An 18,952-nucleotide genomic window follows, 5' to 3' on the forward strand; every position below is an offset into this window, starting at 1 on the left:
GGGAAGAGGGGGCAGAGACCGGGTGATTCGTCCTCAAGGACCTCAGGGCCACCGCCCTGGGATGGGGTGAGGGAGGGGGACACAGGACAGATTCGCCCTCACAGCCTCCTCCAGAGTCAATCTGGTCAACACCTGTAATTCAGACTTCCGGTTTCCAAACTGACAGAATGGACTCCTATTGTCTTAAAGGCACCAAATTAGAGGTCATTTGTTATAGCAGCCACAGGAAACAAATATAATCACTCACCCAGCTAGGAAGCGGTAGGCTGGGACTCGAACCCAGGGCCGGCATGACTTCAAACACCTCGATTTCACGACTGCATTCAGATAACTTAGCTGTGCATGCTGGTGCTTCCTTAACTGTAAACCCCACACACACTCGGGAGACAGGGCACTGTACCCCCTTACACTGCCCCCCAATCCAGTTGCTCACTTTGGAACTGAAGGATGTAGACCTGTGTCTTCCCTTCCCACCTAGAGGGGAAATCACCCCTGAGCACCAAGTCTGGGGATTGGGGCAGGGCTGGCAGAGGGGCAGGACTGGGGGGCCGGGCCGCCCACGCGGCTGCACCAAGCTGGCTGGGAACGCGGAGGCGGGACCCAGGGCTATCGGCTCATCTGTCCTGGAGCGGAGCGAGGCAGGGATCCCAGCAGCCCCCAGAGCCCAGGGATTTACAGGGTCAGAGGTCCCGGTCCGGGAGGGGCAGGCTCCGTGCTGGGAACACAGCGTGGGAAGAGCCGGGCTGGTCGCAGGCAGCAGGGCCGGGTGGGGGTGAGAGCAGGGCACCAGAAGGGGCACTGGAAATGCTGCACCCCAGGCCCTGGCGCCCTTCCGCGCCAGCTGCGCCTGACGCCAGGGCTGAGCTCTCCTGCCGAGCCTCTGCTTCCCTGGTGCACAGGGGCACAGGCCACTGCTCCTGCCCTGCTCCTGCCCCTTCCGCTCCTTCTTCATAGAAGTGAAATTCACACACACACACACACAGCCTTAACAATCTCAAAGTAACTGACACAGTGCATTTAGTGCATTTGCAACACCACACAAATACTACCTCCTTCCAGCTGCACAGTATTTTGTTGTCCCCAAATAAAATCTGGTACCCCATTTCCTGCTCCCCTTTAGGCCTGGGTAACAGCCTGTCTGCTTTCCGTCTCTATGGATTTACCTGTTCTACACACTTCCCATAAATGGAGTCAGAGAATGTGAGGTCTTTTGTGCCTGGCTTCTTTCACTTAGCATGTTTTTGGGGTTCACCCACATTGCAGCACGTCATCAGTACTTCACTTCTTTTATGACCGTACCCTCTCTGATTCCATACCACTCTATAGCTGGCGCCGGTGCCCTTCCACTGTATTCTTCACCTGCAGGGCTGCCATGGACAGTGGTACAAATTGTACACTGCAAAATTCTAGGAAAATTATTCACATGGTCCACTGGAGATCTGTGTATTCATTATAACATTTGTTCCCCTAGCAGATGGAGGAAAAAAGTACTTTGAGAGACCGGTGTCTTTATTAAGTTCTATAAAGGTGCCCCATAGACTAGTGATAGTGATGGCCCTGGGTCTCACAGTCCAAAGAGTCTACCTATTGTAGCAGTTAACCTCTGCATGATTAACCTCTACCTGTCTACCTCTCCGGGCTTTTTTGGAGGGTGCTGAGGAAATTGGCTGTTGTTTGCCTCTCAGAAGCAACTAAGGAAGAAACATGTAAGTGCATGTTCCCTGTGTCACACGATGGATTCATTCAACAAAGGAGTCCTGGGCCCCTACACACTGCCAGGCACTGGAGGCCGGACGTCAGCACTGCCCCCCTTGCTCCTTGCTCTGAGACGCTCATGCTCCTGCCTGCCTGGGCATCAGATGTGTCCTGTGTCTTTCCCTCCTTCCGGCTGCAGCATCATCAGCCTCGTGGGCATCCTGTTAAGCTCCCTAATTAAACCCACTTGTCCTCTCCTCAGTCAGTGCTCCCCAGGGCCACAGGAAGCCTTCGAGGCTGCAGGAACAGGAGCTGTCCCTGGCCCCAGCAGGGCTCCAAGACCCAGGTGCAGAGGTAGGCACCACCAGGGACTCAAGTGGAGGTTTGCAGCGGCTCAGGACACTTCCTGGCCTCCCCCTGGCTGAGTGCCTCTCCCCAGAGCCAGGGCTGGGGGTCACCGCCCCCATCCTGGAGCAGTCTTCTCTCCCTCCTCCTCTTCTCCCTCTCTCCAGACTGGCTGGCCTGGGCATGCCAGCCTCTGGGGTGAGTTCACAAGGAGATAAGGGCTTTGCTGGTCCCTCTCCAGGATGACACAGTCGCCGAGGCCTCTCTGGAGGTCCCGACCCAGCTGTTTGGGCCGATCCAAAGCAAGGCTGGCAGTCTCCGGCAAGGCAGCAGTGGCGAAGGCCAACCATAAAAGGAGAAAAGCAAGCTGGGCTGAGAGCAGGCTCAGGCTCGCTGCCTCCCTCCTTCCTCTTGTGCCAGGCTGCCGTGGGGCCTGGGAGAGCAAGCGAGCTGAGCCCATATCCCTGCAGGGTCCCTGACACTGGGGTCAGTGGACATGGAAGGACAGGGCCTCACTCATGCGTTGAAGGCGGCTCCCTATCTAGTGCCCCACACGCCAGGGCTCAGACCCTCTCCAGGTGGGTGGGAGTGGTCCCACTGTGCCCTTCACAGCTGCATGAGGCATATGACAGCCAGGTCTGAGGAGCCTGTCCTGCCGGCACCATGTCCAGGCACTGTTTAAATTAACTCATGCAACACCAGAGCAGCCACAGCTATCCTCCTTCTGAGGCAAAGGGGGAGACTGAGGCACAGGGCAATGGCAGGGCCAGAGCTGGGGCCTGCACCACTCCCTAAAGGTCAGGTCCTTGTCTACCCAGTCTCCTTCTTATCCCCTGGCAGACTTGGGTAGGAAGAGGGACCCCAGAAGCTTTCTCCAACCCACAAGAGCCCTGGCCTTTTCTAAGTACAACTGGCCAGTTGAGGGGCTGGGGTACAGGAAGAGCAGGGGGCCCAGCTCCCACCCTTCTGTGCACTTCCTCCTTCCTCCTCCAACCCCTGCTCATGGATCCCCTACTTCAGTTCCCTTGTCCTCTCCACAAGAAGCCTCCCCTCAGCCTTAGCCAAGCTCAGCCCCATGGGCCCACCTCCCAGCTCCCTGGACCACCTTCAGCAGCACAGGCATGAGATGTGATCAAAACATATGATGAATGTTTAATTTTTTAAAAATTTTATGGTAAAAAACACATTGCCATTAATCTCCTTCAAAATACTCCTGCTAGTGTCAAACATACAATCCTGTAGTTCCTGCCGCTTTCTGAAGTCCTTTTTTGTGAGTGTCTTCAGTTGTACTATTGTGGCTGCCTCAAGGTCCTGAATTGATCAAAAACACTGATCTTTCATGGCCATTTTTACTTTGCAGAAGAGCCAGGAGTCATTAGATGCCAGATCCAGTGACTAAGGTGGATAAGGACACGCTGTCATATTTTTATGAGCCTGCTTCTCCATTGGATGGTACTTGGCTGCCACACTCACCATATTTTTGATCATGCCACCTAAAGACACTCATGAAAGAAGATTTCCAGAACTACTTCAGAAAGTGGCAACAATGATGGGATGAGTGTGGTTAAAGTGAGAGGGAGTATTATGAGGGGAACTAGTGGTAATCTCTCTTTTTCTATAATACATTTTTTAAAAAATTAGGGTCAGGGATTTAGCTCAGTGGTTCTGCCATGTGCCTCGCAAGGGCAAGGTCCCAAGTTTGATCCGCGGTACCAAAAACAAAAAACAAAACACACACACACACACACACACACACACACACACTCTCAAATTTAAACAGTCACCATATATTTTGATCTCGTATTTGTAAGATGATGAGGTTAGTATTCCTCCACTAGATGGTGTTTCAGTCAGTGCCAGGCACACAGTGGGTCCTCAATGGACACTACTGAGTGAACAAGGGGAGGGAGCCAGGTCACCTCTGAGGCTAGGAGGATATATTTTCATCAGATTCCATCAGGGACGCGCTGCCAGGTATCGGCTGGATTGTCCCAAAGCCGCACTGTTAAATATGTCTGCCTATTCAACTCAGTGTTTACTGGTTTTTAATTAATTCTCCTTTGCTCCCTCCTGTTCCTGTAAAGATGCCATAGTACCAAAGAATGTGAAGTTTCCACGATAAATCGGAGCAGTGCTATGATTTAACATGCATGGGAAACCTAATCATGAAAGTGACAATGTTAGAAGGTGAAGTCTTCAGAAGGTGAGTAGGTGAGGAAGGGTACCCTCCCAAACAGGATTAGTGGCCTTCTAGATGAGACTCCGCAGAGCCCCCTAGCCCCTTCCACCATGGGAGGACACAGGTAGAAATCCCATCATCTGTTAGGAAAGGGGGCCTTACCAGAGCCCAACCATGGATGGTCTTGGATTTCCCAGTGCCCAGAGCTGTGAGCAATGCATTCTGCTGTCTGTTGTGTATAAGTCATCCAACTTAAGGTCATTTGCTTTAGCAACCTGAGCCAAGACAAGTGCAGCTACTCCCAGCACCTCAAGACTGAGCCATTGGCCAGACTCGCTATGATGGTCAGCTCCACCCAAGTCAGGGAGCCATTGCAGAATGTCCTGGCGTGGACAGGCAGAGCCACCGCACCTCTTCCTGGAGGGGTGTTTCTAGGAACACTGTGGAGCAAGATAGCTTGGAATCACTTCCAGCCCCACATCCTTGGGAAACCACCTTCGCCTCTCAGGACCTATTTCTTTGCCAGGAACACAGAAAAAATCCAGAGCTTTCAAGGGCCCCAAAATTATCTCATGAGTCTAGATTCAGAAAGAGCTTAGTTGCCTCCAACATGTCTCTGAGCTTAAGAATTGCTGGTAGCACCATCTTTGTTATCATTCTCACCATCCGCCTGCTTTAAAATAGTGATCCAGGGAAGTGTTTATGGACGATGGTGACACCGAATTGGGAGGCGGGGTTTAAGGCCACATTCAACTCCTATTATAAGACGCTGGGGTCCGCATGTCTGTGTCTTCCCCAAATTTACATGCTGGAATTCTCCCCCTGAAGGTGATGGTACTAGAGGTGGGAAGGCCATTAGGTCACAAATAGGACTCGGGTCCCTCCAGGTAAGGCCCGAGGGAGCTCATTCACTGCTTCTACCACAAGGACACAGCATCTGTGAATCGGGAAATGGGCCCTCTCCAGACACCAAACCTGCTGGGCACCTTGATCTTGGCCTTCCCAGCCTCTGGAATGGTGGGAAATAAATTTCTGTTGTCTAGAAGCCACCTAGTCTGTGGCGCTTTTTTATAGCACCCTGGACAGATTCAGACCTGCAGCCTAAGCTCGGCCCTGAGCCTTTGGGGGCCTCAGTTTCCTCACCTGTGTTCCACTCACCTGCCACGCTGCATCAGAGGGAAGAGAAAATGTTGCCAGAGTGGCGGGAGGTGGTGCCCCCAGCTTTGGTTCTGGGGCCTGGGGCCAAATCACTGGTGTATGGGCCTCGGTTTCTCTAGTCTATCACTGGGGACTGGCTGACTGTACTCAGAGAGTGACTAACGAGGTGAGGACAGCACACTTCCTGTGAAGCAGGGCCAGCTGCACACATCCCAGGATCAGCAGGCCTCATGGAATCTTATCTGCCTTGCACACCGCCCCTCCCCAACCCCAGGGAGCCCCGCAGGGGACCGCAGAAGAGCAGCCAGAGGGCCTTGTCTGGAAGCCTCAGTGCTTATCCTAGTGTTAACTCACTGACCTGACCGGCAGCTGCCCCAGCTCTGAGCCTTCAACACCCAGAAATGCTAGAAGTGGGACCTGCAGGAACAACCTCCCATGGGACAGGGGGCTGGAGGTGAGGAGCTGCAGGAGCTCAGAGCTGCTGCGGACCCCACAAGGCTTAGTCGCTGGATACACCAAGTCCACCTTCTGCTCTGACTTTACCTGACCGTGTGCAATTCCTCTTCTTATCTGATGCCAATTTCCCCAGCTATCAAGGGGGTTAAGAATGCCTGGGCCCAGCGCTGGGTCTCCCAGCATGTCACACATGTGAAGTCAGGGTACACATGCGAAGAGAAAACTTGCTATTTACTATCAAGGAAGAACCATCCGGGTAAACATTATGAGAAAAGCAAAACCTCTGTTGGCTCTCCTTACTTTGTAATTTAAGGTTGTTTTTATTTGGGATGTTGTATACAGGCACCATATGGCTTGGGGATTTAATTTTAAAGGACTTAGGGCCGGGGATTTAGTTCAGCCGTTCAGTGGCCTGCCTTGCAAGCGCAAGGACCCGAGTTCAATCCCCGGTACCCCCAAAAAAATTTAAAGGACTTAACCTCGTTCTGTAAAAGCCCTGAATATGTAAGATCAACCCACCATCACCAAGATAAGCTGCTTGGAGAAGATGTGGGAGAACATCAGAGGACGAGTTTATAATTAAGTGTCCACTAAGTCTCTACAACAATAGAGGAAGAGAGACCTACAGGTTATAAAGAGAGAGAGAAAGAAGAGTCCAACTGTGACCGAAGGAGAAAACTTCAGACTGGTCACACACAAAGGATTGAGAGCACATTAAGGTTTTGTTTTGGCTCCCCCCATCCCAGTACTGGGGATTGAACCCCAGTGTCTTCACACTAAGCTATATGCCTAGCTTATTGAAAAAAATTTTAAAAAAAATTGTAGAATAGGGTCTTGCTAAGTTGCCCAGGCTTGGCTCAAACTTTTGATCCTCCTGCCTCAACCTCCTATGTTTTATTGCCTCAAAAATAAAACTGAAGATAGAAGGCAATAAAGCAATGCCTTGAAAACTCTAAAAGAAAATAATTTCTTGCCTAAAATTTGAAACCCAGCTAAATTATCCTGTAAGTATTAAAAAAGCATCTATCTTTTAGACATGCAAGATCTTCATACGTCAGGATCACATCCATCCTTTCTTGAGAGGGTACTAGAGAAGGTGCCATTTAAACAGAAAAGTAAACCAAGGAAGAGGAAGATACGCTAACCAGAAAGCAAGGAATTCACTATGAGAACAGGAGGGGAATTTCAAGGATAAAGATCTCAGATGACAGAGGGGGTCCTCAGAGAGGGCAAGGGGCAGGTAAAAAGGCTCCAGGAGAGACAGCTCATTTTCAAGGAGGAAAAACAATCAGTATATGGTGCCCTATACATGCGTGGGCATATTAAGAAGAGATTGACATCATTGATGAACCCATAGTTAAATATGCTCTTAGGAGCTAGAAACTGGCTGGAGGAAATAGGTCACTGGAGGCGTAACTTGGAAGGGTATGTTCCTGTCCCTGGTTCTCTTCTTTCTGTGCTTTTTATTTTGTATTTTATTTTTTTGGTACTGGGGATCAAACTTGGGCCCTTGCACTTGTGAGGCAGGTGGCAGAACCACTGAGGCAAATCCCCAGCCCTTTCTGTGCTTTTTAGAAGCCACAAGGAGAGCAGATTTCCCCAGCCACGTCCTTCTGCCATGATGTTTCTGCCTCACCAGAGGCTAAAAGCAATGGAGCCAGCTGACCATGGACTGAACCTCTGAAACCGTGAGCTGAAAGGAACACGTCTTCCTTTAAGTTGTTTGAATTCAGCTGTTCAGTCAGAGCAAAAAAAAAGATCCCTAATAAAGACTTAATAAACTATAAACCCTGATTGTCTCAGAAGAAGCCAACTAGGATCTAATGTAGAAGAGTGGAAGGGAAAAGTTTCTTTCCAAAAACAAACAAAAAGGATGGGGAAATCTAAGCGAAAACCTGACCTAATTTATATACATGCATGTGTAAGATGCAGTTCTAAATGCTTATTTCCCTTGCTCCCTTCCCTCAGGGGACTTGACTTCCTGTTTGGGAGGATGGGGTATCGTGAGCTATGTCTTCCCACAGGCTCACCGCAGATCAGCGTGCAGGTTAAGGGTGTCAGGGAGTTTGTGGGTCCTCGGGAACTTAGTGCCCAAGTAACATAACTAAATGCATCGTGCTCATTCAGCACATGTGTGTTACCCATGCCTCCCCAACCCTACCTTTTCACATCCCATCTTGTCCCACTTAGGACAGGAGGATACAGCCAGGCCTCTTCAGCAAGGCAGTAAAGGTCAGTGTGCTCTGGGCCAAATGATTTAATACCGGGACAGCAACATGCACTGATGTAGTCACAGACTGGGTCAGAGTCTTTACACTGAACTATGTCCCCTCCCTTTTTATTTATTTTGAAACATGGTCTCACGAAATCAACCCAAACTGGGCTTGTTTTTTTTTTTCTTTTTCTTTTTCTTTTTTTTCTTAGTACTATGGATTGCACTCAGGACCTCATGCTTGGGAGGCAGGTACAGCGCCACTGAGCTAAATCCCCGGCCCTGGGCTTGAACTTATGATCCTCCTGCCTCAGCCTCCAAGAACACTAGGATTACAGGTGTACAACACTGTACCTAGCTAGTTTTTGTTTGTTTGTTTCGAGTTCCTGTTGTCAATGGAAAGCACAAGGTAAAGCCAAAATGAATGAATATGTCTCAGGTGATTGATATTTAAATTAAATACATAGCATCTCTTCTCTGGATGTGCTTGCTTGTGGGGCTTTGGGAAAGGCCCACTGAACAATTATGCGTACTTTTATTTTATTTTAAAAAATTTGGTTTTTCAGTACTGGGAATTGAACTCAGGACCTTGTGCTTTCCAGGCAGGCATGGCACCATTGAGCCACATCCCTGGCCTCTCTGAGCATTTCTAGAGCTGACTATATAATCTTGCATCTGCACACAGAGGCCAGGAGGAATGAAATGCATTCATACAAGGTCCCCACCATTGAGTATAACCTTGTCCCAAGTAAGGAGTTATCCAGGAAGGCAAAAGTCACCCGAGTCTTTCCCCTTGCACTGATGATGTGGGAAATCGACCCTCTGAATCTCCTTCTCTGGGCTATGCCATGGCCACCACCATTACTGGCTCCAGCTGTGGACCACTGGAGTCAAAATCCACCATCATGATGCAGCACGTGGCTACATGCAGCTCTGTGAAAGGAGGCACAGCATTTCCCAGAGTCAGTGCCATTGGAAAGGCCACAAAGAGAGAGTCAGGTGAAGCCAGGTATGGTGGTCAAACCTGTAAAGTCAGCCTTCTGGGAAGCTGGGGCAGGAGGATCGTAAGTTCCAGCCCAGCCTGGGCAACTTAGAGATTTAGTGAGATCCTATTTCAAAATTTAAAAGAGGGCTCAGGGGCTGGGGATTTAGCTCAGTGGCATAGTGCCTGCCTGGTAAACATGAGGTCCTAAGTTCGATCCTCAGTACCAAAAAAATTAAACTAAATTAAAAATAAGAAAAGGCTCAAAATGTAGCTCAGTGTGATGGCCTTGGATTCAATCCTCAGTAGAAGGAGAGGAAGAGGAGGAAAACGAAGAGGAAGAGCAAGAGGAGAAGGAGAAAGAAACAGAAGCAGCAGCAGCAGGAGCTGAAAGAGCCATCATCAGTTCACAACTGAGTATATCAAAGAATCATCATAAATGATAAGAGGTACTTTGGGGAAACTGTGCTCAGCACCCTAGAAGTAACAGAAGCCCTCAGGAAAACTTCCCTTCAAGATCAGCAAGAAGGACCCTCAAAACCTGCATGGCTGAGGCCAAGAACAAGGTGGAGAGGGGGCTCACACTCTTGCAAATGGCTTGGTCTAAAAAAAAAGTCAAGCAAAAAAAAGAAAAAAATCAACCCACAGTTAATTTTATACTCAACCTAAGAATTAGCATCTACTGTGTTTGCAGTTTGACCCAATCCCTCACATATGTAAGAAAAGGAAATCCAGGGCTGGGGATTTAGCTCAGCAGCACTGAGCCTCCCTTGCGAATTTGAGGTCCTGAGTTCGATACCCCATACCAAAAAAAGAAAGAAAGAAAAAAAAAAAGAAAATGAAACCCACCTGTTTTCATAATGCACTGTTTCCAGGCCTGGCCAAACCTCTTTATCCCTCTGCCTCCCTACCACCCAGATAGGGAGACTTTGGTCCCTGTTTAAAGTCATCTTTTCCCCAGTTATTTCAGATAGTTCCCCGCCATTCCAATGAGCTGGTGAAGCTTAAGCTGTAGATCAACGCATCCCTGCTGGTGATCAGATCAGGCAAATCATAGCGTGACAATGTGGGGGCCCCTTTGCTTAAATAGAGGTTTACATTTTTCTGTATTGAGCATATAAGGACTTTTTTCCAGTCACGGCCATTACGCCCATAGCTTCACACCGAGCTACATGCCCAGGCTTTTCGTGTTTTTGTTTTGAGACAAGGTCTCACTAAATTGCTTCCTTGCCCAGGCAGGGCTCAATCTGCAAACTCCTCCTGCCTCAGCCTCCAGAGTGCTGAGATTTCAGGTATTTGTTACCATATATGGCTAACATGAAACATTTTTAAAGTTACAGATATATTTTCAGAGTACTGTAGCAATGCTTACCCACCTGTCACTCCCCCCTCTCCTTTGCTCACACCATTTTATTTCATTCTGACATTCAGATAAAGTGTACGTAGTGGGACTTCCTTTAGCTCCAGAAAAAATCCAGAAATAATCCAAACAAATCCTGAACATCCCCTCTCCTGGTGATTGGTGTAGGGTTGGCAAGTGACCAAGTTCTTCCCTGATTTACAGAAGAGACAGAGGAAAAGAGCCTAACACTCTACTTCTTTCATGCTTTTGATATTATTACATAAAAATGTGATGTTTAGATTTGTAGCTACCATCTTGTTACCACGAGGAAGAAACCAAGAAAAATCCCAAAGAAGCCTGAGTTTGAGCTGCTGAACTAATTAACCCTGAAACCATCAACCTCAAGACTTTGCTACATAAAGTAATAAGCTATTGTCCAAACCACTTTAGTTAGCTATGTTTCTTGCAACCAAAAACCATGCCAACTGATAGAAATACCATAATTTCAATGTCCAGCTTCCCAAAGAGGTGTGTCAACCTCTTTTGAAACACTCTTTCATCCAGCGAGACCACAGACAGAATAATACAGCAAAGCCCATGCCCCTCGGAGACCCACCTCTCGGAGGTTGGTCTTGCATCGCTCCCCCTGCTGGTCTTTGGAGGCAATGGCAGCTCCACGTCTGGAGTGACCAGTTCTACCCCCAGGCCAGGCTCACTTTGTCCATCTGGGCCCCTCTACCTTGGGGGTGGCATCTTCTGAGCACACTTGGATTCCTGCCCTTCCAGCACAGGGATCTTCCCAGTTCCCAATGCAGATCCCTGTATTCCCACAGGTCCCTCACGTAGAGGGGTGTAAGGTTTCCAGCCCACAGTCACCTGGCTCTGGGCACTGGTTTGTACCAACTGAGGGTCCAGACACAGTAACAAGCATATGTCAACAAGCAACATGCTCTGTGTTACCATGGTGTTTGTGCGTTACAGGCTGAACATCCTTTATTTTAATATGCATAAGCATGAATTTATGTATTACAGGTGGAGATTCTTTACCGAAAATGCTTGGGACCAAAAGTCTTTCAGATTTCCAGGGGTTTTTTTTCCTTCAGATTTTGCAGCATTTGCATACATATAATGAGGCATCTTGGGAATGAGATCCAAGTCTAAAAGCTAAACACATTTGCCTTATATAAACCTTATACACATAGCCTGAAGGTAACGCATACAATGTTTTAAGTAATTTGGGCGTGAGATAAAGTTCTATGGGATAGGATTTTTCCATTTATGGCACTGTGTTGATGTTGACAATTTTCAGATCTTGGAGCAGTTTGGATTTTGGAATTCTGAATTAAGGGTGCTCAACCTGTATTAGTTTGTACTCTGTGAGTTCTCACTAAGTCCCAGACACCACCCTGAGGACTTCACATGCAGTGCACCACTTCATTCTCACACCCGCCTGGGGAGGCAGCTCTCAGTTAATTGCAATCCTCTTTCACAGAGGTGGAAAGGGCAGCCTAGAGAGGCCCAGCAGCTCGTGACGGGCAGAGCTGGGCTCTGGACAGAGGGAGCCAAGTATAAAATTTCTTCTCTTCATCACGTGGTATGCTGCTGCGCTTTGCTCAGTTGGAAGTAAAATGGGGAGGGGAAGAAGCTTCTGAGGAAAATATGAAGTAAATAAATACAAAGGCGCCATTTATAAGAGGTACAAGAACAAGGTGACGGTGACAGAAGTCACAAGAGCAGCTGCTTCCGGTGGGCGGGGAAGAGGTGTCGGCAGGGCAGAGGCAAGAAGCTGCTCTCTAGAAACGTTTCACTTCCGGGACTGGGTAAGGCTCCCCCACTGCAGCCATAGCAACAATTAACTTCGAACCGGACTCTTTGGCGCACTGTATACACTCCGCTGTCTGTATCTACTGTCTCACTTCAATAAAAAGTCTACTAATAATAGCAGGAATACGGCTGAGCATCCCTAAACTGAGAACCCAAACCTCTGGATAATTTGGAGCACAGACATGAGGCCACCGTGGAAAATTCCACACCGTGAAGCTTTGTTTTGGGCACAAAGTTGTTGAAAATATTGTATAAAGTTATCTTTGTGAAATAAGGTGTATATGGGACACAAATGAAGTTTGTGTCTAGGCCTGGGTCCCCTGCTCAAGGTGTCTCATTGTATATCCGTAAATATTACAAAATCGGAAAACATCCAAAACCTGAAACACTTTGCGTCCCAAGCTTTTCCAATAAAGGCTGCTCAACCTGTACTACATAATAAACACGAAGATGAGGTGCAGAACTCTCAAGTTCGGAGAAGCCGGCGCAAGCAAGCTTTACAAAAAGCTACACGACAAAGACTGTCATCCCCTTTTACAGATGAGGAAACTGAGGCCAGAGAGAAAAGGCAGGAAGTGAGAGGCAGGTAGGCGCAGACGAGGATCTTCTTGGCCCAGCCCCAGGGCCGTCCCCATCCTCTCCCTCTGCAGCCAGCCGTCCTGGCCAGGGCCCCGGGTGGCTGGAGGGAACAGCATGGCCCATGCCCGAATTTGCCCAAGCCGCCTGCTCCCCTCACCCTCCCGGGTGGCAAACACACATGTTGGCCTTTTGCTTTTTTCCTTTTTCAGTCACAGCTCTCCTGTCCCCCAGCTCCGCCTGCCAAGCTCCACATTCCTGGCGAGCGCTGCAGGCGATGAGACGGGAGGGGCCGGGGGGAGCCCACACCCCAGCCCCACTCACCCTGCAGCATGCTCCTGTAGGCCGTGTCGGCGATGGCGTAGATGTGGGGCGGCATCTCGTGCCTCTTCTTGCCCTTGTACATGTCCACGATCTTCTCCGAGTAGATGGGCAGGTGCTTGTAGGGGTTGACCACCACGCAGAAGAGGCCGGAGTAGGTCTGCGGACAGAAAAGAGCTGAATTCCGGACCTCGGCAGGAACAAGGCCATCAACAGAGTCGCTCAAGACTCTCACCGTGGGGACAGGGAAACTGAGGCTTAGTGGGAGCCCCTTGGCATCATGGGTATTCTGAGTGCAGGCGGAAAGGAACAAGGGCAAGACTGTGTGGAGGGTGCCTGTGTTGTAGTTTACCACTGGCTGATTTTACGGGTTCTAGTCTCAAATAGCAGCTCCAATCCACAGCTGTCTGAGGCTTGGGGACTTAAGTAGCAGCCCCCTTTCATGAACGCTCCCTGGGCACCCTCCCTTGAGTGGAGCACTGCACAACATCTTCCTGAATCCTCTTAGCTGACCCGTGATAGCGACCCTGATGTGGAATAGGATCAATGCAGCTTTGCTACCAAAGGAACCAAGGACTGGCACAGGTTGTGCTACGAAGGTCCTCCAGAGCAGGTGCCAACGAAAGACACCATGTGCAAAAGTCCAGGTATTGCATGATTTGTTTGTTTGCTTTCCACAGCTCTGGGGATTGAAACCAGGGCCTTCACGCTGAGCTTCACCCCCAGCCCAGTTTGATTTTTCTATTCTGAGACAGGGTCTCGCTAAGTCACCCATGCTGAGCTTGAACTTGTGATCCCCCTGCCTCAGCCTGAGTGTGCAGAACAGGAAACTGCAAGAAAGAAAACAGAGACTCGGGGCTCCCAGGGGCTGGGGAAAGTGGACCGTGAGGGCTGCTTGCTGAAGGTAGGGGTTTCCTTCGGGGATTGTGACAGGATCCTGGGGCCGAAGGTGTGGCCCAGGAAGAGCACTTGTCTGCTAGAATCTGTGAGGCCCTAGGCTCCACCCCAGCACTGCACACTTGAACAAATTCCCTGGAGTTGTGGAGGTGATCGTTGCAGGGTGGTGAATGCACTAAATGCCACTGGATTGTGTTCTCTACGCTGTGTAGAGTGGTGGGTACCGGGTTGCGTGTATTTTGAGAGGGACCAAAGGAGAAGGAGCAGAGAGTCCCTCTCGGGGTCACACTGGAGGCAAACCTAACAATAGAGAGGCTCAGGGACTCGAGGAAGCCGCCAAGCGAGACCCTGGTGGCAGGACACCCAGCTTGACCTCTCCTGCCATGAGCGTGTCCACCGAGCTCCCCAGCCTCTGCCCGCCCTCCAGCAGTAAGTTGAGCAGCGTACACGCACATTCACTCTGTACTTCCCAGACACTGCAGCCAGGGTGCTGAGACTATAGCAGAGGACACCAAAGCCAGAAAGGCCCTGCCTCCCGGCTTCTGGTCAAGGGCTGGGAAGGTGAGTGTGGAAAGTCCTCCCAGGCGCAGCCTCCTGGGTGGGGGGCAGTGGTGTGTGACAGCAGCGGTGCAGTGGAGGAAGGGAACCCTTCCTTGGTACAACGGGAGGAGGGGAACAGTCTCCCAGGTCGGACACAGGGCCTGTTTAAACATCCAGCAACCATGGACTGAGCACCCACTGTATACCACGTCTGTATTGGAGGTTGAAGATAAACCAAGGATGGCCGTTGCCCTCACAGAGTTTACCAAGCAGAAGGGGGAGACCCAGGCACTTAAATAGTCAGTCATGAAAACAGGGGCTTGTGTAAGGCAGAGAAGTGCCTAAGCCACGTGGTGGTGGTCGGCCGTGGAGGTCAGCAAGCTTCTGGGGGCGCTGCTCTGGTGCCGAAGCTTACGGGACGAGGAGGTGTTTACTGGAGGGGTGCAGGGGCAGGAAAACAGACGTGGGGTGCAGGAAGTTAACTGCAAGCAGCTGGGTGATGCTGCCGCTGCAAGGATTGGAAAGGCAAAGGCAAGAGGGCAGAGGCTCCTGCAGAGGTCAGCAGGGGTCTGAACCCCCCAGCCTGACAAAGGTGCTGCAGGGGTGCGCTCCGCCCCACTGTCCTCTCTAGTCCGGCATGGGCCTTGGCATACAGGAGGTGCTAATTACACGCTTGCAGCACGGACGCCGAGGACTGTAGAGACAGCCTGCCTGCATATCTGCAGCCCAGGCCCGGCGCTGTACACAGTAGGTGCTCAGGGGACTCTTGCTCAGGTTGGCAGTGTGCTGTTCACCTGTGTCCCGAAGAGCAAGTGCCCCACAGCGATGGCTCGCACGGCGCAGGGCCGCTGTCCCTTCAGGCCACACCAGTTAAAGGCTCAGAACGGGTACAGGGAACTTGGATTTGAACCCTCCCTCTGCTCCTCCTGCTGGGGCCCTCTCTGAGCCTCAGTTATCCGCATCAGCAGGACAGAGTGTGGGGGCATCCTATCCAGGGGTTTGCTGTGGAGTAACACACTTGGAAAGCAGTTAGCACCGTGCAGTGCATGCGTAGCAGGTGCTTGGTCAGCCTTAGTGACCACTCCCGGGCCCTTTGTCTCATGGGGACAAGAACCCATGTGGAACTCCAATGTGCCCTCCCCCGTCTTCCCAGGCATCTCTCCTCTGTCTGGGCTCCAGCTCAGCCACTCCAGCACCCAGCTAAACAAGAGCCCCTCTTTCCCGATGGTCAACTTCGGTGGCTCAAATCCCTACTTCCTGGGTCCTAGCCAGCATCTCGTGGGCCCCGTGCCACCAGCAGGTCCCAGCCTCATACACAGGATTTCCTTCTCATGACCGTATTAGGAAGCAGCCCTCACTGTTCCCTGACACTTTATATGGTCAGCCACAGAACCCAGAGCTTGGGGCTGCTCCCAAAACCTCAGGGAAAAATGAGAAGCAGGGAGAGGAGGTGCAGGAAACTCGGCTGGAAGCACAGAGTCTGAGGGTTCTCAGCTCTGTCTGGCACCTACAAGCCCTGAGGGCCTGCTCTGCATAACCAAGCCTTGTTCGCAAGGCCACAGCTCCAAGTGTCTGTCCTAGGGGCACAGTGCTTCTGCTTCAGCCCCGATTCTAACAGCAAGAAGACCAGAGACAACCTGAATGCCCATCAGGAAGGGATGGACTCAATTATTTTATTTACTTATTTAGGTACTGGGGATCGAACTCAGGTCCTGTGCTTGCAAGGCAGGCACGGTGCTGCTGAACTAAATCGCTGGCCCTAGATGGACTTAATTATTATGGAAGACTGTGCTGTTGTTAGAGAGTACAGCGAGCCTGTTAAGAAACCATGCAGCATTTAACTTGTCTGATTTATTTCACTTAGTATTATGGCTTCAAGATCCATCCACTTTCCTACAAATGATTCAAAGCTATCCTTCTTTACGGCTGAGTGGTACCTCACCGCATGCATACACATGTTACCCACTCATCTGTTGATGGAAATGTAGGCTGCTCATGGCTGAGCTATGGGAAGGGGACGTAAGGAAGGAGACATGGGGAGGGGGGCAGGGAGAGTACAATGATCAAGTTGTGATATAGTCATGTACCAACTCCCCAAGATGAATGTATTTATTATATATCCCAAACATACCAACAGAGAAACACAGCCGGGAGTGGTGGCACACGCCTGTAATCCCAGCACTCGGAGGCTGAGGCAGGAGGATCACCGTGAGTTCAAGACCAGCCTGGGCTACATAGTGAGTTCCAGGTCAGTCTCAACTACATAATGAGAACCTGTCTCAAAAAAACAAAAAAGCACAGCAGTTCCAGAACATTAAAGCACACAACTAATCGCAAAAAGCAAAACACACAACAGTGTCTGGCCTGTGGGAATAGTGTGAGGGAAGAGAGAAGGGCTTTACATCTGCATATAGAAAATATTGCTGGAGTTCATGCAAGAAACTAAGGCCACAGTTTGTCTAAAGAGGGAAAGTGGGAGGTTAAGGAATAGGAGAGAAATATGCCCTTATTTATGATTGCATTTAACGTTGGCATTTATTAACTGTTCAAAGAGATGCTTTAGCCATGCATGGTGGTGCTGCCTGTAATCCCAGCACTCTGGGAGGCTGAGACAGAAACATCCCAAGCACAAGCCCAGCTTGAGCCACCTAGCAACTTAGCAAGTCCCCATCTCAAAATAAAAAAATTTTTTTACAAGGGCTAAGAAGGCTCTGGGTTCAGTACACGGTAGAGCAAACAAACAAACAAAAACCACCACCAGGTATCTTAGATCTGAGTACACAAACACTTATGAGCAGACACAGAAAAGGTCACAATACATTTTTAAGTGAAAAGAGCAAGCTGCACACACACACACATTCTTGTGACATGCGTTGTACATGTCTATAAGCATCCATGATTCTGTTAATCACACTTCTCCAGGTATGAGAGGGAGGGGGTGGCCTTTTTATAACATACACCGATTTGTAAGTATCTTCTTGTACAGATATCCCTTGTATTGTTGAGGTTCTTTGAAACTATGATGGCTTAAAAGATCTGAAGGGCAAGGGGTGGCCTCCACCTGATTTTTCTTTGCCCCTGCAGGGCCAGGGCAGTGACTGGCACCAAGGACACCTGTGCTCTGGCATCCCTGAGTGGATGCTTCTTCTGGAAAAGGCTTGGATCTCTAGGCTAGACCTTCAGAGTGAGAAAACCTCCCCTGATAGCTAGAAGACCTTTCTAGACCACCTGGGCTTTAGGAAGTGGAATAAGTATTGGAAAAATATCCTCTGGGATCTGTGGGTTGGGGACTTGGGCCAGGGGCCCTGTGTAGAGCAGAGTTCTCCTCACTCACCCTGAACCATGTTCCCAAGCACAGAGGCCTCGCACAGGGTGAAAGGTTCCACCCACTGCCCATGGGGGCCAAGCAGGTGCACAGGTGTGAAGGGGGCTATGTCAGTGACGGAAATAGGTATGGAGATCAGGGGCTATTAGCACTCAGCCCCAGGGCCTCAGAGATGATAGGAAGTGTGGGGCCTGAGGAAAAGCAGCATCCACAGACCCCATGTAACAGGCAGGCTGTTACATCTAACCCTGTGGCCGGCATTGGCAGGGCCTCTGCTTTTACACCAGTGCAGAAGTGGAGATTTCTTTTACTTTGATACATACAATTGACTCGAGTTGTCACGCTGGTGCATACATATAAAGAACTCAAAAGAGTCACACACCCCCAAATGTAAAGACTCAACTCAAAAATGGGCATCTGAAATGAACAGACATTTCTCAAAGAAGGAAAAGTACCAAATAAACATATGACTAAATGTTCAACACCACTGGACATTTGAGAGATGCAGCTGAAAACAACACTGAGATTCCATCTCATCCCAGAAAGAATGGCTGCTATCAAGAAATCAACCCATAACAAATGCTGGGTTGAGGGGAGAAAGGAACCCTTCTTCTGCATTGCTGGTGGGAGTGCAGACTGGTGCAACCACTGTGGAAATCCATATGGAGATACCTCAAACAACTAGGATTAGAGGTTCCATTTGACCCAGGTATTCCCCTGCTGGGTATCTTCTCAAAAGAATTAAAAGAATCATACCACAGTGATATATGCTCATACATGTTCATAGTGGCACAGTTTGTAATAGCTAAAACTTGGCAACAGTCTAATCGCCCATCATCTGGAGACTGGATTAAGAAGATGTAGTTTTTAAAATAAAATGGAGTACTACTCAGCCATCAAGAATGAGAAACTAGAGACATTTATAGCTAAATGGATGAACATTGAGGCCATACTCTTAGGTGAAATTAATGTCACACATGTATAAATACAGAATAGCTGCTCTGGTGTGAAAAGCTAAAAGTGCAAATAAGGATCAAAATGTATAATTGATACTGTGAAATAGGAAGAAAAGGGCTAAAAGAGTAGGGGAAGTGGGAGCG

General features: G+C 49.6%; 1 protein-coding gene across 8 annotated transcripts in view; it reads right to left on the reverse strand.

The window, feature by feature from the left end:
• Positions 1–18,952, reverse strand: part of Myh11 (myosin heavy chain 11) — a 123,632-nt gene that overhangs the window by 64,202 nt on the left and 40,478 nt on the right. For all 8 annotated transcript variants that reach the window (XM_019205498.1, XM_010610776.3, XM_010610777.3 and 5 more), the window contains one exon: positions 13,094–13,250. In XM_019205498.1, the coding sequence (XP_019061043.1) occupies positions 13,094–13,250 (157 nt within the window). The remainder of the gene's footprint in view (positions 1–13,093; positions 13,251–18,952) is intronic.

Source organism: Fukomys damarensis, unplaced genomic scaffold (genome assembly GCF_012274545.1).
Source record: "Fukomys damarensis isolate Sample0158 unplaced genomic scaffold, DMR_v1.0_HiC HiC_scaffold_34, whole genome shotgun sequence".
Classification (NCBI taxonomy): domain Eukaryota; kingdom Metazoa; phylum Chordata; class Mammalia; order Rodentia; family Bathyergidae; genus Fukomys; species Fukomys damarensis.